The sequence below is a fragment of the Citrus sinensis genome, chromosome 1 (genome assembly GCF_022201045.2).
Source record: "Citrus sinensis cultivar Valencia sweet orange chromosome 1, DVS_A1.0, whole genome shotgun sequence".
Lineage (NCBI taxonomy): Eukaryota > Viridiplantae > Streptophyta > Magnoliopsida > Sapindales > Rutaceae > Citrus > Citrus sinensis.
In genome coordinates, this window is record NC_068556.1 from 18414478 (window position 1) to 18439893 (window position 25416).

Genomic DNA, 25416 nt, shown 5'->3' on the forward strand with positions numbered 1-25416 from the left:
TGTCTAGCATTGTAATTTTAATATTTAAACTTTATTGTTGAAAGATAAATGTGATTTTTTAACATATAAAATTTTCTTTATCTTTTGAAAACTGCATCCCATTAGTCTCTAGTAAGCTAAAAGTTATAACAGTAAAAGAGAACCCAAAAAATGCGTTTTTTATTTTTTTTATTTTTTATAATGGATAGTTAAAAATAAATTAAAAATCTAAACAGTAAATATGAGAACAATGGGGACCCAAATACTGTTCATCTCCCTTTGGATAAAATTAGGACTTAACTAAATTAATAATTTTTATTTATTCAATTTTAGTGTTAGGAGAAAATTTTCTAAATTAAAGGCAAAAATGTGTATTCTAACTTTACATTAAGAGAAATTCGTTTTCTGAAGACAACGATGCACGTGGAGAGATTCAAATCCTTTACCTCGACAATGAAGAGAAGATGTGTCAACTGTCAACAATAAAGCTAAAGAATAGTGACGAAAGTTCTCTCCTAATTTCTTCTTTTCCTTTTTTTTTTGGCACTTCATACGATTATTTATATAGTTAGAATCCAACCATTCACAACTAATTCGATATTTAAATTAACAATGTAGTGTAATACTATGTGGAATTTTTATCCCCTTCCAATATTAAGGGTGACAAAACCTATTGTAATCAAAATTCGATTTTATCTAGATGATACCCAAAGTACATTCCAGTTAGATTCCTTCAGCCAAGAGGCACTTTTAAGCTATAAATTGTCCCTTAACCCTAAAACATATTATACAAGCTTCTTGACTTCTTAATCTTTGATTTCAAATTTAGGGTCATCCTTTTAAGCCCCACGAAAATTTGCTCCCTTTTGCTCAGCACTGTGCTTCCCACTACTAATCAAATGTTTTTGCAGCCCCTTCAAACACCCCAAGAGTTGCTGTTGTTGTTTCTTTGTCCCCCTCTTTTCTCAGTTTTATTTTACAGAATCTGAAGTTGCACAATGGCAAATTCTTTCTTGTTTCAAAATTCTAAGTCCAAATCCTGACAGCAGTAATAGTATGTTATCAAGTGTTTATAAGTGCTATAGTCAGATGAGTTAGTTGTCAAAAGGCTAAGGTAATAAGAAAAAAATCTATTACTCTCTTTAGATTAGCTAAATTACAGGTAGATTCTTTTATGCAAAATTTAACATCAGAAAATTAGAAGATAAGAATAAGACAAAGATAAAAATAAAACTAATCAACACAAATATCAATTGGTAATCAACAAAACTTCTTAAATTCTCCTTATTTCTTCATCTAAAGCACGTAAATATTTCTTTAGGGTGTGTGTGTGTATATATATATATGTGTGTATGTATATATGTTAAAATATAAGAGAATAGATAAAGGCTAAATCTATTTTTCAGCCTTTTATCACTTTTGAAATTTAAATACGACTAACTAATGGGGTAAAGTCCTCTAAATAGTAAATACACAGAGATTTTTACTTGTTTTATATATAGAGCAAGAAGATTTATTTGTTCCCGTTTTTTTTTTCTTTTTCTGTTGTAAAAGATAATTTCTAAATTAACAATGATGCATCAAAAGGTTCGAACCCTGCATAATCCCACTAAGCAATTAAATGATAAAATGTGGGGGGATAATTGTGTTAGTGGGGGAAAACATAGAAAGGGTCAATTGTTTGCAAACGTCATCCACACTAAAATGAAAAAGTACTGGCGAATTTTTATTCAATTTCCTTCACCCAAAACCCCACTTAAAAGCTAATGAATATTTTGGGCTTTTAACACTGTACAAAACAACTTGTTAATAGTTTTATGACAGCCCCTAGAGTCCTGCTTCGTTGGCATGCAACATCGATTATTCTGGCAAAGAATCTATACACGTGTTTCCAACGCACCCAAAGACTGTCCACTTCTTTAGTCTATGTTTTGCCACGTTCAATTTGTTAATTCTCATTTGAATGGCAAATTGTTGAATTTTAGAACGCTAATTAGTTGTTTAATAAATTAATCTCCATAAGTAATCCACGTGGCTACCACTGAGATGCAATAGGCTCTCATATGACTACGCTAAACAAGATGATGATGCTAAATATTAGCCAAGAATTTAGGTTTTGTTGATTTATACACAGTTAAAGGTTATATGGAAGCTATTAACAATATTTATTATTCAAATGCTGCTGACTCTTTAATATTGTGTGATATATACAATAGTAATTACTAAAGATGTAAAAATAAGAGCATGGTCTCGGGGACCTATTTGATACAAATTTGTAAACTTGTTAGTAAAAGAAAAATTGTAAAACTTTTGGAATCCCAATGTTATTATCCCAATGCTAAAATCAAGAATGCGGAATTCATTGATATACTCAATTGGCTGGCAGAATTAGGTAACAGAACACTACTACTTAGAAGAGTTTTAATTATTGGTTCAAAAATGAGAGAAAAGCCTTGGCAATTAAAGTTGATTGGACCATAGAACACATATGAAAATTATTTCCATTAAATTAAACTGATTTTTTGAAAATGTTTAGGTCATAAATCCCATTAATCAATAAATTAGTGTACCACAATTTAGCTTTCATTTTAGATAATACAATACTATATAGAAAATTATCAATCATCCATCTTAAGTTTAAGAATAACTTGTTATTAAAAATATTATAAAAGTTTGAATTTGTTCAAATTTTCACCTTAAGTTTGTAATTTGTATCAACTATCTATTAAAAATAAATAAAATCACCTTTACAAAATAATTATTACTATAATTTGTGTTTAGACTTGTTTTGTCATTTTGTAAGGGTAATTATGACTTTTTTGTGAATAATCGATTCAAATTACAAATTTAGGGTAAAAACTTAAATAAATGTATTATTTTTCATAATGCAGAAAACTTAAAGTGGATGATAGATAATTTTCCTATTACATATTGGGACTGCTCATGCTTACAACGTACAACTCTGGATTTCAAATAATTATTCCTGTTTATTACACCATTTTTTTTATAAAAAACAATTTCCTGATTCAAGGCGGAATCAATAATAACATATCAAGTTAATTTACTTAATTGTTTAATGCAAAGAAACGTCCCCACTTACATAAAATGAAGCTTTGCAATTACTATTACTTAATTTGCTGTGAATTGTGGAAGATGAGTTAGCAGTGCAGAAATGATCATGGGAGCGGGGACGTGCATGAGGTTCCCAACTTAAACTTATTATTCATTGATTTTAGCTTCTGGTCGAAGTGCTTTGCCCACTCCCCAATATGCTTACGTTAATTCGTTTCTTTATATGGGAATATTCTCTGCTAAGATACCTTACTAGAGCATCTTCCATTTGAGGTTTCTGTAGGGTGAAAAGAAGAGACACTTTTGAAGGAAAAGAAGCTGAACATTTATTCGAGATCACTTTGTTCAATTGATTTGACTATTTATATTCTAACAACTTGCCCATAATGCTTGTGTTGCTTTCCAAATCGCTAGCGCCACGTATATTATCAATTATGCCCCATTTGATTGCATGGCTTATTCTTGGCCTTAAGAAAGATATGCAAAGAAAAGCTTATACAATTTCTTTGCCATCAAAGTCAACACTAATTGATTTTCCTTGAGGAACTCAAGCTCTTTGATTAGTGTGAACAAACCGTACGAAAAAGTTTTTTTAACCGAATTTTTATCCGCCAAAACTACCGAAAATTAATGTTTTTCACTCAAATCAAACTAAAATTGGGAGAGGCCGTATTGTCTGCCAACCGTCTTTAGACGATGGTCCAACGCCCGGATTTGGTTTAACAAAATTTCGGGTTAAATATTATTATTTTTCTTTCTCAATTTGCCCTAGAAGATGCATATCAAATGATTTAAAATTCAGTAAGCTGAAGTAACAGAAAAATATGTTAGCATAATTTTGGAATATCTCTTTCTGTGATAGAATTTCTAGCCGTTGGTCAGCTAGCAGTTGATTTGAGAAAGGTCGAGACAAGCTATTAATTTGTTGTATTTGCTTGCGTATCTGTGTCATGACTCTTATCCTTTTACATATAAATCATAACGAACATCAGAACCAAATTTTCGTAAGCTATATTCATTACGTGTGAAGAAAAAGAAAATTAAGATAATTCATATAAATAATATTACAAGTTAAAAAAAAATGATTATTTTCTATTTCTGTGACCAAATGTTGATAGCTCCATGAGTTAATATGATGCTACGTGAACGCAGAATATTGGACATACAGCTTGCATTCAGTAATCGCTACGTCTTTTGTGTTCATATCAAGCATCCTATATGTATATCTATATATATATATATAATATAATCAACAGAAGCCAAGCCTATGTGGATTTTTCTTCTCTCAATCGATCAAAGGGAACTCAAAGAATTAATGGAGGATAAAACTGCAATTAAATATTAAATAATAAAAGGGGATTAATAACGAGTTTGCCTTTTTAGTTCCTCTAATTTCCCCTCTCTTTCTGGCTGCTATAGTGCTCAAGATTCAAAGCAGTATCTTAATGCTTTAACGTTCTGGTTATAAAATTAATTAAACTAAAAAGATATATATATATAAAAAAGAGTAATGAAAAAGATTCTGATGAAGGAAAAAAAAATTGAATAAATTTCCTTTGCTCTTAGCATTACGAATCAAGTAAAATCTTTGCCAACATTATCAACATCCTGCTTCGGATTATTCCCACATGCCACTAAACTTTAATTAAAAAAGGACAATAATCGAGGTGCCTGATAATCCACTCATTTAATTTTTTTTCTTTCGAGTTAATTAATGATCAATAGATAAGTGGCCACCTAATTTTACTCTTCAATTAATAATTTAATGAATAGTACAATACATCTTAAATTTGTATCATTTATCAATTTGACAGTGAGATCATACAATTAATTAACTCGAATTTTAATTAAAAAATTATCAATTATTTAATAAATAACACATTATAATAATATATTATTTAAAATAAAATTTGAGATAAAAAATTGAAGTATCTATCATTCAATTTTTCTTTCAATTTAATTAACATTTTGTGTTTATTTCAACAAGAGCTCAAATAAAAAAAAAAAGTATTATGTTTCAACAAGAGCTCAGATCACTACTCATTGTTTTTGGTGCTTCTATTTTCATTGATGAGTTATGCCTTTTTAATTCCTTAATGACCTAAAGCAAGTATGGTCATGTCTTCTTAGAAATATGGTTACATATATGGCATATGTTTCTGCTTAAATCGAAGCCTTCCATTAGTTGATCATATACAGACCAGTGCAACAACCGACAAGGTTTAAATTTTTAAAATTAATTAAAAGAATAATGGTGGGGTCGGTAATTAACATTTCATTTGCTTTCACATGAAAGGGAAAATGTATGATATCAGTAATAACAAATCGATTAAACTTATAATATATTCATACACTGTTAACTTGTTGCAATTTGTGAACCACCATATCTGAAATTATATTAACATTTTTTTTACTTTTTAGTGATTCATCGAATGAGAGTGCACTTTCTGATTAAAATATGTTCAAAGGTGTAAACCCACATAATATTAGAAAATCAAATTTATTAACTCTTACAAAAATTCATATAAATTTTTTCTCTTGAATAAAATGTGAAAAAAAAACTAAATACCCTTGAAAATTAAAAAAAAAAAATCCAAAAGGGCTGCATAAGAGAATTTAGCTTTGTTTACTGGTATATTGTTGTCCAACAACTGTAATTTTTAAAACACGGTTAACAAGCTATATGTAATTTTTACTATTCAATAAAATTACGAACTTTAGAACTTATTATTTTTATTTTACAGCAATAATGACTTACAAGTTATAACAATTCAGTACTAATTAATGAAACTTTGGACTAATATTGAATATTGGATATATCTTATTGTTAATAATTAGGGCTTGACTATGGTGCAACTGTGGTACCGTGTCACAGTTGCATCTAGCCGTTGGATGCACTTAAATGAATGGAGTCCATTGACATCCAACGACTGGATGCAACTGTGGCACGGTACCACAGTTGCACCACAAGTTTTCTCTAATAATTAATCATCATTATCAACCAAATCAATATACTCTAAGTTAATAAAAGAGAGAGAATGTTTGATACGATTTTGTACATCTAATTACAAAAATGCCATCATTGCGTGTTTTTTTTTTCTTTTTTCTCCTCTATCCCCAATGATAATATGCAACAATATTTTCTTTTCTTTCTTTTTTTTTAATGATTCCATCTACAACAAGTTAGAGGAAGCAAACTCGTCTTCACTTCTCTACACGTCTCTCTTTCTTTTTTCTCTCTATATATACACACACAAACCCTCTCTTCTCGCTCTCCCTGTTTATAATTAATAATAAGCTAAGCTAAGCTAAGATAAGCTAGGCTAGCTATAGCTACCGGCCCTCTCTTCTTCATCTTCTTCTTCATATATCTTCAGAAGCAACAACAACAACAACAAACAGCAATGGTGAAGTTTTCAAAAGAGCTTGAAGCTCAGCTGATACCTGAATGGAAAGATGCTTTCGTTAACTACTGGCAACTCAAGAAACACATCAAGAAAATCAAGCTCTCCAAAATGCAACAAAAACAACACCAACATCACCGTGATTTCAATCATAATAATGGAGTGTTTGGACTCTCCATTTGCGACCCCGTTCGTTTTCTTGCCTCTAAATTTTCCCGTGATAACGAAGCTGAAAATATCATTCAGGTAACTCAAAACAACAACAACAATAATAATAATAATAATAATAATAATGATATGATATTATCATGATCTTCTTTTAATATATACATTCTTTTTTATTTATTTATTTTGCCTTTTTTTTTTAAATTGGTGTAATTACACTACGCCGAATAACTGGCTAGTGTGTGTTTGTGTGTCAGGCCAATAGTGTGTGAAAAGCAAAGCGGCAATATTTTCAGGCGAAAAAAGAAAAAAAATTCTTGTTTCGGCCCATTTTTTCTCCGATATTTCGGGATTCATTTTTTTAATTTAATTTTTTTCCTTGAAATTTGATCCTCGTTGTTTCTGCTGTTTGCTTACGTACCGCCGTACCAGAACACTGCTTTCTGTTTTTTCAGGTGATTTTCTGCTTTCGTAGCTGCTAAAAAATTTAAAGTAATAACAATAACTGGAAAATATCAGCACCGTCCGATTGAATTGGGTCCCACCGGTAGAAAGAATTATTTGTTTTCGTGTAGTAAATCTCCACCGCCCGTTTCAGGAGGTCCTAAATCGTAGGACAAAAAACAAATGTTAAAAGTATGATAATAACGTAAAATATATTTTCTTTGATATATATATATGTATATATCAATTATTAATTACAAAAAAAGAAAACAAACGGCAAATATCACGAAACTGTCGTGACTAGCAAAAAAAGGAAAGCTACCCACAGACAATTAATTACAAAAAAAAAAGAGAGAGAGAGAAAAAACAGTGAAAAAGACGAAAAATGACATGCAGAGGCAGAGCTCAGGTTGTTGAAAGTAAATAAAAATAATAAATAAATAAATATATATATATATCTTAATATTCTTCTGTACTTGCAGGTCAAGAGAAAAGTAATGGAAGAAGGAGATGATCATGAAGTGTATGAGACTGAGCTTGCTCAATTGTTTTCTGAAGAAGATGAGGTGTGTGTATACATACATATATATATATAAATTATAAATTAACTTATTTTTTAATTATTTTGTATTGTTATTATTAATAGGTGAGGGCATTTTTTGAGAGATTGGATCGGGAGCTAAATAAGGTGAATCAATTTTACAGGACTAAAGAGAGTGAGTTTCTAGAGAGAGGAGAAATTTTGAACAAACAACTTCAAATACTTCTTGAACTCAAGCAGATTCTCATCGACCGGCGCCGGAAACCCAGTGGTGGAATTATCCCTCGTTCTTGGACACCTTGTCCAAGAAATTCTGATATTTCCGGTGAGCTTAATTTCTTTTTTTACTTTTACGGGGGACATTTCCACGTTATAATGCATGTACTGTTACATATCTAAATAATTTATTTAATTTTTTTATTTATTTTCATGGTCCTAATTAAATGTTTAGTTATGGAATTATCTTTTGATCGCTAATGGGTACTTTTGAATAATTATGCAAATCTGGGTAGTGGAGAATACGAGTCCAAATCAGAAAATCACTGGAAGCAAATGGAAACTTTGAGACTCCAATTGACGAAGTGGATCAACAACAACCGATGCTGTTTTTGGTCTTCATTTATGGTGCACTAATTAAATCTTGGTCCACAAAAAATAATTTTCCTGAAATGGAACGAGAGCCGCGAATAAATTATTCAAAAAATGCGAAGTGAATTCTATACTCAAGGTCCTAAAAATCTCTTCGTGTACAAATTGCATTGAAAATTTTCAAATCGCTAGTTACACGTCAAAATTAAAAGACCTATTCATATTAGTCCTTAATTTGTCAAAGTTCAAATTCAATTTTAATAGATAGGCACAAGAGACATTTTGCAGGAAGCTAAAGTTAATAGCGCGGTCCAGCAATACGGATACTATCACCACGTAACTTTTTGTTTTTTGGTTGGTAGCTAGCTAAGACTTATTGTTATTGCTACACCTGTCACAGCTTTATTATATATGTTGCGTGAAAATTTGGTCTTGATTGCGACAGAAGAAAAAATTTTCAACGTATGCTTGAAATTAACTTCATTTTTTTTTTTTTGGATAAATTAATATTCCAGATGGTCAAGGGGGGGCAGCCTTGAGCGGTGATGGTACTGCTGCAGCCACTGAAACAGATGATGTGATAGCAGCACTTGAGAGAAATGGAGTGAGTTTTATAAATGCAGCGAGTAGCTGGGCGAAAACAAAAAAGGGGAAGCCGAAGGTGGCCATGAGGATTGATATTCCTGCGGAGACACCTGCACGTACAATAAGTGCTGTTACATCGATGCTTTGGGAAGATTTGGTCAATAATCCTAAGAAAGAATCAGGCACTGGCAATTTCATTAACAGAAAGAAGATTCAGTGTGCTGAAAAGATGATTAGAGGTGCATTTGTTGAGCTTTATAGAGGCCTTGGTCTGCTTAAAACTTATAGGTAATTTCCAAATTTCAATTACATTAATCTTATTCATCATGCATGTGTCCTTAGGGTTTGCATTAATGATGATTTTAGTGTCAAAGGTCTACAAAAGACGTGTATATTTTTTATATTTAATTGAAAGTTATTAGTTCAAATATGCGGATGTTTGCAGGATTCTTAAGCTCGGACGTCAAGCTCTTTGTTTAAAAAAAAAAAAAATGTTAAGTGTTAATTAGACGGCCTTATTTTAACAAATATAGGGACACTAGTGCCTTTTAATGAGAACATTTCTTGGGACGTAACATAACCAAGACGGCAAGACCTTCGATTGATATGACTACCTTGTTGTTGACATTTACTTTATGTGATAACACATTCACGCACGAAAATAAAATACAAATCATGGGGTGGTGACTGGTGACAAAATCTTGCATAGATTTTTCAACGTAACATCATCAAATAATATGATCACATGAGTTTATTAGGCTTTTCTTTAATTAGTTGCTAAGATTTTATATTTCTTCTTTTCCGTAAGTAAAAAAAAAAAAAAATCTAATCTTTAAACTATTTTTTGGCAGCTCACTGAATATGGTGGCTTTTGCAAAGATACTCAAGAAATTCGACAAGGTAAGGTGGTAACAATATGTCAGGCCACATCGCACATGACATGGTACATATATAAAAGGGAAATTATCACAATAAAGATATTTTAGTCATGTTGGTTTTACTTTTGGTAATTAAAGGTTTTGCTTTAATTTCCCACTTTAGATCTTCCTTTTCGTAGAGGGTTCTCGTTAAATCATTTACATAATTGTGATAAAAATAAAATTAAATAATGAGCAGTTAAATGACAATGATCAGTGTGATAAATAAATAATACATGATTTAGTGGTGATTGCACTGAACAATAAATAATGCACAGACTTGATAAAATTATAAAAAAAACTTTGTTTTTCACATAAAAATATTCTTTTTCGGAAAAAGAAAATAAAGCGTCTTTCGATCATTTTGTAGTATTGTATATTTCGGAAGATTGAATTTTGTACTTTTTATTTATTTATAGCATGTCTTAGTATACTAAACAAATACTTAATTTCTCATGTAAACAGGTATCAAACCAGAAGGCATCAGCAAGTTATCTCCAAGTAGTGAAGAGATCCCATTTCATTAGTTCTGATAAGGTAAAAAATCCCATTATAAATATTTGGTACTCTCTACTAGATCTCTACTTAATTACTATTTTGACCTCAGAAAATTTCCTTTAGTTCATATAATCATATATGAATTTGTAGCTAAATTTAGAGCATGGGAAATGCGTTATTAATTATAATAGGTAATTAATTAATCATGTGATTAAGTGCGTTATTATATTTGGTTTGATAAGGTGGTTAGACTAATGGATGAAGTGGAGTCCATATTCACAAAGCACTTCGCTAACAATGACAGAAAAAAGGCGATGAAGTTCTTGAGACCCCAGCAACAGAAGGAATCTCACATGGTCACTTTTTTTGTTGGTAACACTCACACACTCTCTCCCTCTTTCTTTTGGCATTTGAAAATTGAAAAATTCTTTCTTCAATGAATCACAGCAACACTGCATTTCTACCTTTGTAAAAAGCCGTTTCTTATTTAGGATATTCATAAATCATAAAGTAGCAGCCCTATCGCAATAGCAAAGTCACATTATATTAAAGGATGATCTCAGTGTGTATGTGTTCTAGCATTACAATTTTGGAGATCGCCACTATTAATGGCATCAACATCACTTTAACTATAAGATAATGCCAAGCAGCATTGACATTTTCAATCCCACACGAAATCTGGCTAGCAGCTAGCATTAATCCCATTAGTGGACAAAAATTTAATTTGGATTACAAAGCGAAGATAGTGCATATATTTGATTCCCCACCATATGTTTGAGGCAGATGTTTTGGAGAATTTATTGCCATGGATGATTTGAGTGATTTGAGTTTCTTTTTGTTGTCATTATTGCAGGGCTTTTTACAGGTTGTTTTGTATCATTATTTTGTGTATATGCAATTCTGGCTCACTTGTCTGGCATATTTTCCGCCAACACTGAAGCTGCTTACATGGAAACTGTTTATCCTGTTTTCAGGTGCGCATTTTATGTTTAACATAGAACAATGCACAAGGTATAGTTAAAAGTGATTAAAAAAAAAAAGACAAGAAATTAGGTGCTACGATATGGCCTAGAGTCCAATCAATGACTTTGGTGGGCTTGAGCCCATTTGCATCCATCTTTGCTGGGTTTGATATGCATTGAGTCAGAACTGAAGGAAATTTTATTTTTGTTGTGCAGTGTGTTTGCATTATTGTGCTTGCACTTGTTTATGTATGGGTGTAACTTGTTCATGTGGAAGAGCACAAGGATCAACTACAACTTCATATTTGAATTTTCACCCAACACTGCACTCAAGTACAGAGATGCATTTCTCCTTTGCACCACTTTCATGACTGCTGTTGTTGCAGCAATGGTTGTGCACCTCCTCCTACGAGCTAGCGGCTTTTCGCCTAGCAAAATTGATGCCATACCTGGAATCCTCCTTCTGGTTAGCTCCATTATTGCATTAATTGCAAGAAATACTTTAGTGTGTGTGAATTTGTTGACATATGATAGTAGCAAAAGTACTCTGTTACATCCTAAATTACTAATACACTCTTATACATCTCTAGATTTCAATTTGTCTGCTCATATGCCCATTTGACATCTTTTATCGCCCAACTCGCTACTGCTTCCTTCGCATAATTCGTAACATAATATGCTCACCATTTTATAAGGTACGTTTACCTACTTTCACTTCTTCAATACAGAGATGGATTGCATATGTGGATCTAAAAGCAGCCAAATATAACATCATCTTTGATGAATGCAGGTTTTGATGGTAGACTTTTTCATGGCTGACCAACTTACTAGCCAGGTAATCACTCTAACCAGCAATCAGTGTTAAAATTTTATCTATCGAACACATACTATGGGGTAATGCAAGTTTCGAACTTAAAAGTATCGAAACTTGCTTGTGAAACAAGGCATGAAGTTTTCTCAATTACATAATCAGCTGACTGTATATTTCCTCTGTGATCATCAACAATTGTTTCTTATTTTCAGATTCCATTATTGAGACACTTAGAATCGACAGCCTGCTATTTTCTAGCTGGAAGTTTCAAAACACATCATTATGACACCTGCAAGAATGGAAGACTATACAGGGAGCTTGCTTACGTCATCTCATTTTTGCCATATTATTGGCGTGCAATGCAGGCAAACTTATACACCTAGTAGTTAATTTCTTTATTGACTTCCACGGACACACTATAAAATCTAACATTCTATAATTTGACTCTCAGTGTGCAAGGCGATGGTTTGATGAATATGACACAAACCATTTGGCTAACATGGGCAAGTATGTTTCAGCCATGGTGGCAGCCGGCGCGAGATTGACATACACTAGGCAGAGCAACTACCTGTGGTTTGGCATAGTCTTGGTGACTTCTGTGGTGGCCACTATTTATCAATTGTACTGGGATTTTGTCAAGGATTGGGGATTCTTGAACCCAAATTCGAGGAACCCTTGGCTTAGAGATGACTTGATTCTGAGGAACAAAAGCATCTACTACATTTCCATTGTGAGTCCTTTGTCTATTTTCCCAGAGTTAATCTTGGCTTTCTCGTCAAACATTTGAAAACTTATCCTAACACAGTGAGAACTTCGATTTTAGGCCTTGAATGTAGTTCTAAGAATAGCTTGGGTGGAGACCGTGATGCGGTTCCATGTTACCACTGTTCAGTGGCGTATGCTAGATTTCTTCATGGCTTCATTGGAAGTCATACGACGAGGGCACTGGAATTTCTACAGGTACTTTCTGTTTCACGCAAATTCAGTATAGATTGTGTGACAACTCGACCATGTACTAATTACACAGCCTTGTGTAACAGGTTAGAGAATGAACATCTAAGCAATGTTGGCAAGTTCAGGGCTGTGAAGGCAGTTCCGTTACCATTCCGCGAGATGGATTCTGACTGATAAGACAAGATTGTTTCTCAAAATTAATGTACATAAGTGCATGACGGTTGACAGAACATGAATGCCATATTTTTCAGCTACTTAAGGCAAGAAGGATCCGCATTTTATTACAACAATGTGGAAGAAAATCCTTATCATTCACTGATCACAGATCCAACTCAATTTGTCAATTGTAAAGCTCCAAGTGTTGTAACGTTGTAATAAGGATGAAACAAGAAAGCAGCAACTGTGCTTGTACATTAGGCATTCTAACTTGGATCGGCTTATACCAATTAACAGAACTGATCTGTCGGACCACTATTCTTTTTTTTTCCCCGCCATTTAAATAAACTTTAATGTGTTTGAAAACTAGACGGTCTACAGGTGTGTGATCTCATTTTAAGTTCCTGTAATGATAGTAACTGAAAAGATCCCCGATAGAGCAAACACATGGACAAATCACTAAAACATCTACGGACAACACTAACAAACAAAGACAATTCTTAGCATACATTGAAAAAAATACTAATAGCAAATAAATCTGAACTTGACTCGGTTGATAGCGGCTGTTCAATACAGTTGGGATTTGATACCTTAACGACTTTTCCCACCAAGGAGAAAATTAAATAAAAATGAAAAAAAAAAATCTGAGGACTGAAAATCAAATAGAGAAATAAAACCCAGTATTTGAATGAAATCTGTCAAAACAGTTATGGATATGATGACGTGGCGTGTCGGCCCGAGGTTTATCTTAGTCAGTTAAAAACTGTTGCAGATTCCATCAGCAACCAAGACACTCAAGCTGAGTAAACAGTACCACGTCCGGTCGTTGTATCTCTGAGCGTAGAGAAATTAGAGAGAGTAAGCCAAAATTTTCAAATCGCACACACTGCTGAATTTGTTTGTAGACGATAAACTCTTTTGCATGGTAGCTTTCTTCAACTCTATTTGTCTCATTCATGAGATTCATAGGTAAAATTTAAAGAATCCCAAAATGTATTCTTTCTAAGACAACAAACATTTATGCATCAAATCTCATAACAGTAATAGATATTGTTTTTCTCATCTGAAGAGTACCCAAATTTTACACAATCCATGTCATTACAATTTCTAAATGTAACTGCTGATACCATTTTGACATATGAAGACTGAAACAACCGAAGTCCTTCACTCATCAGCATGAGTGAAGGGCAATGTAGAGAATTAGTAAACCTTATGAGGACTGTTCTCTCAAGGATTCCGCTATTCTCTTTGAGAGACAGTAAGCAGTAGACTGGATTGTGATCATGGGATTGACACCAACAGCGCTTGGAAAAACACTAGCATCGCAAACATATAGGCCTTCCGCTTCCCAACTCTGCCCGTTCTCGTCAACCGCGCCCTCTTTTTCATTAACCCCCATCCTACAGCTTCCCATTTGATGGGCAGTACCGTAGACCATCCAGTTCTCCACTGGTGACTTTGGCCCTTCTGCTGCATAAACTGTGTCCAGAAACTGCTCCACTTCCTTTTCGGTAATTCCTTCACATTTGAGTTGCTGCCCATCACTCCGATGAGTGCCAACTTCAACGGCTCCTGCTGCTATTAAAATCCTCAATGCCTGCCTCAATCCGGCTTTCAAATTTTCTTTGTCCAATTGATCTAATTTATGGCTTATCCTTCCCTCTACTTTAACTTCTCCAGATCCGCGATCCCTGATTATTGTTATCAAATGTGCGGTTCTTGAATACTTCAACATGGTTTGCTTAAAGTCAATTCCGGACAACCAAGGACAAAATACAGAAAATTTTGCAGGTGAAAATTCAGGAGTTTCGATGAGGGCTCTCACTTCGGAATCTGCTGAAACCACCTTGTGGGCCGATGTGATTATTCCACCCTCATAGTTTTTTCCCTTGAACTCTAAGTTTGAGTCTGGAAAGTATCCCCAGGCCATCAGAACAGGATGAAGGTGAAGATTCTTGCCAATGTGCTGATTCTTCAATCCACTAGAGATCATCAAAGGGGGAGTCAATAGAGCCCCACATGCTGAGATTGTTGCTTTTGTTTCGATCTGAAACTTCATTCTGATGTCGTTATTCAAAGCTTTTGCTATCACTCCCGAGCATTTCATTGTCCTTGTGCTTCCATTATCGCTCTTCTCCAATATGAATCTCTCGGCTTTGCATCCCGTTAAAATGACTGCACCATGGTTTACGGCATCAACAAGCCAGGTACTATCAGTCCCCTTTTTGTCTCCGCTTTTACAGCCATGACCGCAAGATCCACAGTAATGATTCTCCGAGGAATTTCTGGGTATCCTTTCAACATCAAGGCCAAGATTTTTACATCCTTTTTGAAGTACTTGATTCTGGAACCCCTCTTGTACACAATTCTCCGTAACACCAATCCTCTCCCACACGATATCCATTGCCGAAAGATAGTCAGGGCTACCAAAGAGTGGGAGCTTATAGTCCCCTGCCCATTCCTGAAGCAAGGACTTGGGTGTCTTGATGCAGGCCGACCAGTTGACAGCTGAGCCGCCACCAACAGTTGATCCTGCCAGAATCGTCATGCTCGCGTCAGTAGTTGGAAGGATCCCTCCAGATTCATATAGTTGCTCAAATGAAGGACCTTCAAGGAGAGAATAATCCTTAGGAGTGAAGTAGTTCCCTTTCTCAATTACAACAACCTTCTGCCCAGCACTAGCCAGAACAGCTGCTGCAACACCACCTCCACAACCAGAGCCAACAATTACAACATCACATTTGATTTTGTACACATTCTGTTTAGAATCTTTCGTAACTTGGAGGCCTTTCTGAGTGAGTGACTGTACAATGGTTGAGTCGGTTTCATACATTGTTTCAACTATTCCCTTCTCTAGAGGCCTCTCCTGTTGAACCTCGGACACATCCTCATCATTTTCTACATGATAATCAATCGCTTCCCATGCTGGATTTTTTCCATTTTCATCAAGCTGCAGAAGGAACGGCGAATTTGTGAATTGCAAATGTACTTTAATTGTATACCGGTTGTGTTCTTATTGCTTAGTATGTCATGTATTAAGAGTAAGCTTCTTTTATGACTCGCTTAGCTTCTTGCCTCTCTAACTATATTGTACCAAAGAAATAAATATAAGGAACTTGATATAGAGCGCGATTGTGCGCACTTGATCACCTCTCATAAATATAAATCAAATAAAGATCTTTCTCTTTCTCTACCTTAATTCTTGACTTTTGTACCCAAAAACTATTGTAATTGAATTCAAAGAAAAAATCTATAATCCCAAATCTTTTGGTCAAAGCAAGCACCAAAACAATATTAATTTTTCAACATCATAGCTTCTTGTAATAATAGGTTGCTTTTAGGTATAACATATATTATCTTAATTAGATCGCTTTTGATTTGAGTCCACTCAAAAGTCCTTAAACGAAATTCTTGAGTTCTAATCAAGCTATGTGGGATTCCGACACCCCTCACCCTTAAATGTTGTAAATTTATTATTTCTCTCTATCTGTTCATTCCATTTCAATGACAAAGATAGTATCTATCCAATTCATTTGTTTGAGTATTCATTTAAGGTTCCTACATATAAATTAATTCAACAACCTAATTACAAATGATAACGATGTTTTATCCTTCAATATGTTTCTCTGTTTTCCTTATATATATATATATTTGCTTGTTGGCACAAAATTTTTTATCCAATCTACAACAACTGCTTTAATGCGTGTGATTAATATGTGACCAATGAACCATGATAGAGTCTTTTTGGTCGTGGATGAATTCTTTTATTAAAAATGATTTTTCCATTTTTTCAGGAATCCTAAAATAGTACTCAAAACTCGGAATCAAAGAGATTGGAAATTTCTAAGTTATGGCTGGCTGTATAATTTTTCCCTTAATTTGGACTATGTTGAATTATGAAAGTGATCTTTATAATAAATACGAAAAAATTGTTGATTTATAAATTTATTGAAAATTTTTAAATGATAAAATCATATTTATTACTTGCCATTTTTTATATTCTCAAGTCTTTAACCTACCCATTTATTTTCAAAAACATTTGCGAAAGCTAACAATTTACGACAGTTCATAAAACATATCCAAAACTCACTCCTAAATAATATGTCCTTTCGTCCGGATGCGGCATGTTTGAAGTTAAATTTTAGAATAATAATTTGTGGGTATAGTAATGTTATAATTTTCAATATTTCATATGTAAAATATTAAACGGCACTTTCCTAGGCAGGAACATAAATGAAACATATTAATGACAAAAATTTTACATATTTTTAAAATTTACAATATATACCACATTTTTTTAGAAAAATGTGAATCTAACACTATAGAGCAGCAATTAAATATTAAACTATGTAAAATACTAAACGGCACTTTCCTAGGCAAGAAAATAAATGAAACATATTAATCACAAAACTTATACATATTTTTAAAATTTATAATATATACCACATTTTTTTAGAAAAATGTGAATCTAACACTATAGCGCAGCAATTAAATATTAAATTATGGTTTATAAGTTCTGTTTGAGATTAAGGTGCTGTAGCTGAATCTATAACTTTTAAGCTACAAATGCTGTAGAAAAAAACTGTAACAACGAAACAAAATTTAATAATATATAGTAAATATAAATTTTAAATAATAATTTTGATAAAATTATTAAAGATATAATAGATTTTTCATCTTATAAGTGAAAATTATCTCAACATAGCTGTAAGGTACAACAGTTAGTGTTTATCAAACGTTTTAGTGCGGTAACTTTTAAGACACAACTGTTCAATCTCAATTTTAAACGCACTCATAGTGTCAAATTCTAATTATAAGACCTAATTGATTTATTGATTGCTCGTGTTCTTCTCATTTCCTTTATTATAAGGCTCTCCTTAAGTTACAATTAATATAAAATTAGCCTCACTTGACCCACTTGCTTATTACTTATTTTTGTATTATTTTAGTGATTGTAAGTTATATTAAATGTAACTGAAAGATTACTTTATTATAAATATGGATTAAAAATACATTTCTCTAAAATTATTTGTGATAATAGATTTTTAAGTCAATGCTCGGTTGACATCTAAGCTAAACTGCAAGCATATGTATCTAAAATCTCACAAATTTCATATTGAAATGGTTCTATAGAATTGCAACAAGTTTTTTTTTTTTAAAAAAAAAAAAGTACTCATGTAGATGTATATGTCAAAAATAACAAAAAAATGCAAAGAAATTTTCCAAGTGAAAGAAGTTACCTGACAGAAGAAAACGAAGAGGCAAAAAGTTTTGAGGATAAAAAATGCAATTCTAACAGGAGTAAAAATCCAGTTCTTGAACCATTTCTGCAAAACCTTTTCCCTCTTCTCCAATGACATGCTTGAAAAGTTGTTAATATAAGGCCATTTCTCACTTAAACAAAGAGACCCACAAAGCATCAACGTCCCCAGCTTTGTGGATAGCATCAGCAACACCACTCTGATCAATATCACAGCTTCAGTCAGTAGCCTCTTCACCACAATCTCCGCCACCTGCCAGTCAAACAAACCAATTCATGTTAATGATCAATTTCAGGTTAACGAGCAATCTCTCGTTATTCTGAATAATTTTTTTTTTTTTAAAAAGAGCTAATCTTTAAGTTGGATATTGGATTAATATGTTTATGATCAATTTCAGATTAACGAGCATTGACTCGTTATTCTAAATGATAAAAATAAAAAAATAAAAACTAACTAATCTTTTAAGTTGAATATTTAATTACCTTATCAGGAACTGGGGCCTGTGCCCCAGAAGCCTTGTAAAAAGATTCCAGGGCCTGGCTAGGACGATCCTCTTTGCCCTCCGAAGAAACAGAAGACAAAGTGGGTAAAAAGACCTCGCATAGGCTAGCCAATGAGAGCAACTCAGCTGAACTGAGGCCATGATTGTGTTTCTCCGCTTTGCTTCTCCTCCCACTCAACAAAGGATGGCAATTTCTCCCCATATTTTTTTTTAAATTTAATTTACTGTACTTAATTGGTTCCTTTTTTGGAAAATGGATATGAGAGAGGGCGGCTGAACTGCAATGTACTTGGTTCTGTTTTGAGTCCAAATTAAACACCTGGGTGTCTGTTGACTGTTATATTCAGTCTGCTTCTTTACCATATATAGACTGGAGTCTCTAGTATACAAGCCCTTCCATTAATTTTTTGGTTTAAATATTCGAGCCCACCGCATGGTTTGGTTCCGCTATTAGATTGATTACCGAAAAATTGATATGAAAAAAAAAAAATCATTTTCTACTGTTTAAATTTTTAATTAAAGCAAAGAAAAAATTGATGATTGTGATTGAACAGCGAAAAATTAATTCAGATTATGACATGTAACCACTCTACATTGGGACAAGTCACTGAAGTGTTAATTAGTTTGCCAAAAATGGAATTGTGGTTACTGAGACATTGACCTGTGGACAACTAATTTGGCTAGTTCTTGACCCAGTTTTGCAAGTATATATCATTACAGCCACCAAAACCAGCTTACTTCCCTCCAATTGAGTCCTAAGATAGGTTATAAATCGTAGTATCATCACCTTACAAACATAATTCAGAAAAAATTATCCATCGAGAATATAAAAATTTAGACTGCACTATAATGTAAATGATTTAAATGATTCCAATAATTTTCTTAGGAGTAAACAAACATAATTTTTTTTAATATATATTACTATGCAAATATGGACCAGGGGGGCTAAATTATTTTTGAAGTTTGACCAGAAATTGAATTGAATGAATTGATGACTACGTGGAAAAGGAATTTAATGCCGCTTTGTTATTACACCCAACAAAAACCGACGACATGTACAGCACCAAAATTTGAGACTTGGCACTTTGGCAGCCTCATTGCCACAGCCCACAGATTAGAATTGTGCCTTTTTTAATATATATTTTACAAAAATATCATGGCAATAATCTTGGGGCATTAATAAAGAGAAAAAAATATTAATTAATCAAATTAAATAGAAAAGAAGATAAAAATTAATGTAAATTTTTTTTACGATTACTTTACTTTTAAAGTTAATTTGGTATTTGTAAAAAAAATTATTGTAAAAATATTATTATTAAAAGTAAAGATAAAAATGTAATATAATCAATAATATTTATATTTTAAGATATTTTTAAAATATTAAAATTAAACCAACAGTTAATTTAAAATTTAGAGATTAAACAAACCGTTTCCCTAAGTTTGCTATTGATTTCAAATGATGGAGTTACGGGAAACTAAGGTTCAGCTGAAGTGGCGAGAAGCTTCACTTTCACTTTACTAAAGTGAAGCTTCAGCTAGTACGATCACAATTATAACGCAAAAATTTTAAATATATAAATGATGCAATGTACCGTTGCACACTATGAGCATCATAACAAAAGATCAGGATCTTTTTTTAATATGAGCACTTATAATTTTTTATAGATCTTATGCCACTTGTGTTTTAATGTTAGTGAATGATTATAATTTAATTATTTTTTTAATTTATTAACTACTAATTATATTAATAAAATTTACTCAAATAAAAATTAAATTAGAAGAAAATCTTGATCCATAACAAAACGTTTGGTTGAGAGCTGAAGTCAGGACGCTCATCATTGATGCTCTCACAGGTCTAATTGTCCATGAAATAATTGAATTATTTAGCTTTTAAATATTGAACTTAAGTCAATCGTTAAATTTTTTAACATACATCTCGTGCAACATGTGCATCTATAGCGGTATATAATTAATATTTAATTAAATATATTTATTTTTATAAAAAATTAACAATTAGCGATTACAGTCTTATAAAAGTTTTTAGTACTAAATCCTTTTCTCTCTCTTTTTTTTTTTAATAATAATTTAGAGGTAGTTGCGAGCATTAAAAATTATTGATTGTAAAACTCGCCATGACCATTAACGAATAACTCCATGGCCTGGACTCGCTGTGGCTCTTTAATTACGAAAAGCAAGTTTCGGAAGACTTTAATTTCTGAGTCTACCATCAATAGCATTAATTTTGGCATTAATACCAATGACAAGTCATAGCGATATTTTGACATATTAAATTGGTTTTACTATTTTTCATAAATAAAAAATTGAAGAGTTGGGTTGATGCTTGGCCTGCTGCAACATGACCTTAAATGGAAAAATTTTACGGTACATTAAAAGTATCGTATTATAATTTAGAATTTATTATGTTAAAATCATTTTAAGATAGAATATTTTTTATTTATTATATAATTAAAATAATAATAAATTATTTATTATTTATTATTTTACATATATAATTATAATTTATGCTCTATTTTAAAACAACTCTAATATAATCATAACTTACAATTTAACGTAAAAACTGAAACCATTGATTATAATATCTAAATACGGGAGCTGGCTTCCAAAATTACATATTATCCACTTTTGTTTATCCCACCAAAAATTTGAACAGACGAAGCATTAAATTTTTCTCTCTCACCCTTAATTAACTCTGTCTAATTCTCTCTCTCTCTCTCACCCAAATCTTCATCTTTCATCTTTGTTCCACCGGCTGCCATTTTTAAAACGTGATGAAGAATTTAAAAAAAAAATTGATGAAAATGATTATAGTTAATTTTTGTTATTACGAAGGAGAAGATTTCTGTTGATGGTGAAGAGAAGATGATTTTTGAAACATGAGTGCTGCCATTTTAATTAAAACTTTCTCAAATTCCAGTGTCAAATATTCCAATCACTTCATCACTTTCCACTGTTGTTGCTCTTTCTACTTGCGGGGAAACCTCATGAAATTCCATTATGTTGCAGTATGAAGCTTCGATTTGGAAATACGCACAGATCCTATGCCTCCCATTGCTTTAAATAATTGAAATAGATTGGCTGCTTCGCCTATCTATTCATCAAAGGAAAAATACCATTTAAGAGTTTCAGCTCGTTTTGAAGCCAAATCAACAGCGAGGATAATATAGCTTCAAATAATGACCAAAAAGTTGTATTACTTCCCTTAGTTTCATTCTTATGGCAAATTAAAATTGGTATTAAATTAATTAACAATTCACCCAAAAAAAAAGTTATGTTCACCCCCCACCGACAGCCATTATTTGAACTTTTGTCTTTTGCAAATCCGTTAAAACTCTTCCTATAATTACAAAGAATTAATTCTGGACCTATATTACTAAAATCATTCACATATTATGCATAATCAGTCAAAGAGTCGATATCTTTTTTAAAAAGATGATAGATGAAAGGTTTGAGTGAGAGAGAGAAAAAAAGAATAAGATGGAGTTAATTACGTGAGAGAGAGACAATTTTAATGTTTTGTCTCGTACTTTAAAAATTTTATAGGGATAATAAAAAGAGGGGAATATGTATTGTTTATTCCATTTTTTTTTAATTTTTATTACCATGTGTCTTAATATTATTAATTGGTGGTTGCTCGTTAGATCGTGACGTAGAACCTCTGGTATACTAAAGAGGGGCATTGCTCGAGGGCAAAGCTTTTTAAGGCACATCAAATCTCATCTCATCTAATTAAACTCATATTTAGTACTAAGGTAGCTATAATTTAATTTGATAAATACCGACATTTAGTTTAATGAAAGCTATATATTTGTGTCAACCATTAGCTATAATTACCTTGCACTTTCATGCACTCTTTGCTTGAATCTTCGATGATAATATATAATTAGAAACGTTGTTATCAGTTTAATGACAATTATTTGTGTCAACTACTAGTTATATGCTAGAATCCAACACTGAGATTGAAATGAAAGGTTACTGATACAAGTTTGTTTGTTTGTTTGTTTATTAATATTTTTTCTTCCCTCAAGAGGATATTGATACGAGTCAATGCTATATAAATGTTACATTACAACTTGCGTATTACATTCTTGAAATCAAGTTAATGCGATAGAGATAGAGAGGATAAACTGTAGCTATGTATCACTATCACATGAGTTGTAGGTAGAGGATGATAAATTTGGCAACTGCAAACAGTGATGTTTAATCCGCAAGCATTCTTTTGGTTAAAGAATCCATCTACCTCACAACACTTATATATTACAATCGTTACAAGTCATTTCCTGTTTCTGCCCCAATCAATTCAGAACCCTTGTCCCACTTTACGTGGCATGAAGGGATTCACTAAAAAGTGAAAGCCGTCGATGCTTAAATATAATTTCATCGATGTATTTATCCATAAAGTATAATTTTCAATCAACTTACACACTTGGAATCGATTGGAATAAGAATAAATTGGGATAAGAAGGAAGAATAAAAATAAAAATAAGTTATTTATTTAAATTACATAAATAAAAAAATAAATTATTTATTTGAGCTACAGGAATAGAAATGTATAATTTTTGTATTGATGTGTTTACAGTGTTTTGACATTAGAATGAATTGTTCCAAATTATTAGAAGACCCTTAATTGTTAATATAATAATAATAATAACCATGAGAATAAAAAAAATAACAATAACAATAATGATGATGATAAAATAATAATAATAATAATAATGAAAAAAATTAACATAATGATAAAAATAATAATAATGATGATAAAAAAAATTAAAAAAAAAAACAATTTTGACTAAGCCGTGAGTGGTGGCTGGACAACCGACAAGCTCTTGTTATTGAAAGTTGCGGGTTATATACAACACCCGTGCTTGTTTCTACCATTGTCCGAACATCGTTGCGACGAATAACAAGAGGCTAACGACCAGTGTGCGCAACAACTAGCTTTGCTGCATTTGGTGATCAGCGTGGGTCGAACATGGCTGCTAAATCTGATCAATAATGGTTGCTGGCTTTGACTTTTGTGGTTTTTTTTTTTTGTGTTTTGAATTGAAGATAAAATTGGATTTAAAAATGTTGGTCCCACAAATGGAAATTCCCCAATCCCATTTTGTTGTGAGTCTTACTCAAATGATTCTCATTCTTATTTTCATTTTGTGAAGTAAATACAGTCAATAATTTTAATTTTAAAATTTTTAATTTTTCAATCCGAAATATAAACACACCATTAAACTAAACAAATATGCTTAATGTCCGAAAATAAGAAAAACAGGATTTCTAATCAAGCAATGTCTACCGTGCCCCTTGGGTACCGTACACCTTGTTTTGTCATCTAGCAAAGTGGCTGTTTTTTTTTTAATACTGTTTATACAGAACTGTAGGTATTATAATTAATATTTACACACAGATTCTACAATTGGGACCTTCATCGTGACATGTACTTCTCTGAAGCGCTGCCCAAATTCTTCAAACCCTCTCAAATATTCGAGGGCTGTCCACTCTACTCACATTTCGTGAGGAATAGACCGGCTCCACTCAATTATGTGATAATTGAGGAAGGATTGTAAATAAGCCCCATAAATGCTTTTATGGAGGCTCGAACCCTTGCACTCATTATTCTAAGTGCAAGGGCTCTCCCACTGGACCAAAGGCCCGTTGGTTAGCAAAGTGGCTGTTAGATGAAAAGTATCAAGATCATGCAGGTGTGAAGTGGTCATCTGGTAGTTGAAGGAAACCGGGAGTGCTGGTCATTAGACAGGAACTGTTAATGTTGCAATTAATTGTCCAAGAAACCAAGAAAATATTGGTGTATATAACAATAAAATAGTAAATATGGAATAACTATATGTAGAACCAAGTAATATGTGAGGGACAAAAAAAATGTACATGTTGAACATGTTATTTGTTGCAAGCGGCATATAATGGATCGTACTGTAGCAATGAAAAATACAATGAGATTAACTTATGGTAATTAAAGTAATAATGAACAAATAATGAAAAGCTTTGTTTAGTTTTATATTTTTTTGCACATGATGTTGATTAGTGGTATTCAGAATGCAAGTCAGAGCCGATAAATCCCGCAGGTTGGAAGAAACTGGAGCAAAAGAAAATCATGCAGAGATGAAGTAGATGGATTGTTGAAGAGGTTGAAAGCATAGAAAAAAAATGAAAGTCTCAGTGGGTGGATTGGATGCACGTAAAACGCTAATTTGGAATTGCACTTGTTATTAACAATTGACTAATATAGAAAGATGAGAACTTGTGTAAGTGGCATTATTTGTAGTGTATGCATATGGAAATAATGCGAAAATGAGATTAAAATAACAATACATTATGTATTATAAAAAGAAAGAGGAAGGAGAGAAAAGAAATGGGCAAAAAAATATAATTGAGAAAACAATAATGTGGAACGAGAAAAACAACAAATTGTGGAGTGAAGATAATAAAGAAAATTTTAATGGAAATAATGGTCCATTAGACTGTGTGAAATCTGCGTCCAATTTGAAGACATTTAGATTGGATTATTAAAGAATTTGATCGATCCATAGCTAGGATTAGAATAACA

The 25416-nt window shown here is 32.4% G+C and overlaps 2 protein-coding genes across 6 annotated transcripts in view; one reads left to right on the plus strand and one right to left on the minus strand.

Annotated features, from left to right (window-relative positions):
* Positions 1 to 6299: 6299 nt before the first annotated feature.
* On the plus strand, positions 6300 to 13445 carry LOC102617725 (phosphate transporter PHO1). 4 transcript variants are annotated; one of them, XM_006489619.4, is made up of 15 exons: positions 6300 to 6701; positions 7547 to 7630; positions 7711 to 7930; positions 8709 to 9066; positions 9630 to 9678; positions 10161 to 10232; positions 10436 to 10565; positions 11047 to 11167; positions 11372 to 11621; positions 11746 to 11850; positions 11946 to 11990; positions 12179 to 12331; positions 12418 to 12696; positions 12790 to 12926; positions 13007 to 13445. In XM_006489619.4, the coding sequence occupies exons 1-15, from the start codon at positions 6456 to 6458 to the stop codon at positions 13092 to 13094; spliced, it is 2337 nt and encodes a 778-aa protein (XP_006489682.2). In that variant the 5' UTR covers positions 6300 to 6455; the 3' UTR covers positions 13095 to 13445. The 4 variants fall into 4 exon arrangements, with proteins under 4 accessions (XP_006489682.2, XP_024958243.2, XP_024958241.2 ...); XM_025102475.2 differs by having other exon boundaries at positions 6656 to 6701; positions 7770 to 7930; XM_025102473.2 differs by lacking the exon at positions 6300 to 6701 and adding an exon at positions 6777 to 7075.
* Positions 13446 to 14108: 663 nt separating this feature from the next.
* LOC102618577 (long-chain-alcohol oxidase FAO1) overlaps positions 14109 to 25416 on the minus strand; it is a 28248-nt gene continuing 16940 nt past the window's right edge. The window contains exons 1-3 of one of the 2 annotated variants that reach the window (XM_052437914.1): positions 18820 to 19176; positions 18317 to 18589; positions 14109 to 16026 (exon numbers count right to left, since the gene is read on the minus strand). In XM_052437914.1, coding sequence (XP_052293874.1) covers positions 14287 to 16026; positions 18317 to 18589; positions 18820 to 19041 — 2235 coding nt within the window. In that variant the 5' untranslated portion in view covers positions 19042 to 19176 and the 3' untranslated portion in view covers positions 14109 to 14286. Of the gene's footprint in view, positions 16027 to 18316; positions 18590 to 18819; positions 19177 to 25416 lie in introns of those variants that run through there. The other variant, XM_052437918.1, reaches the window with a different exon arrangement.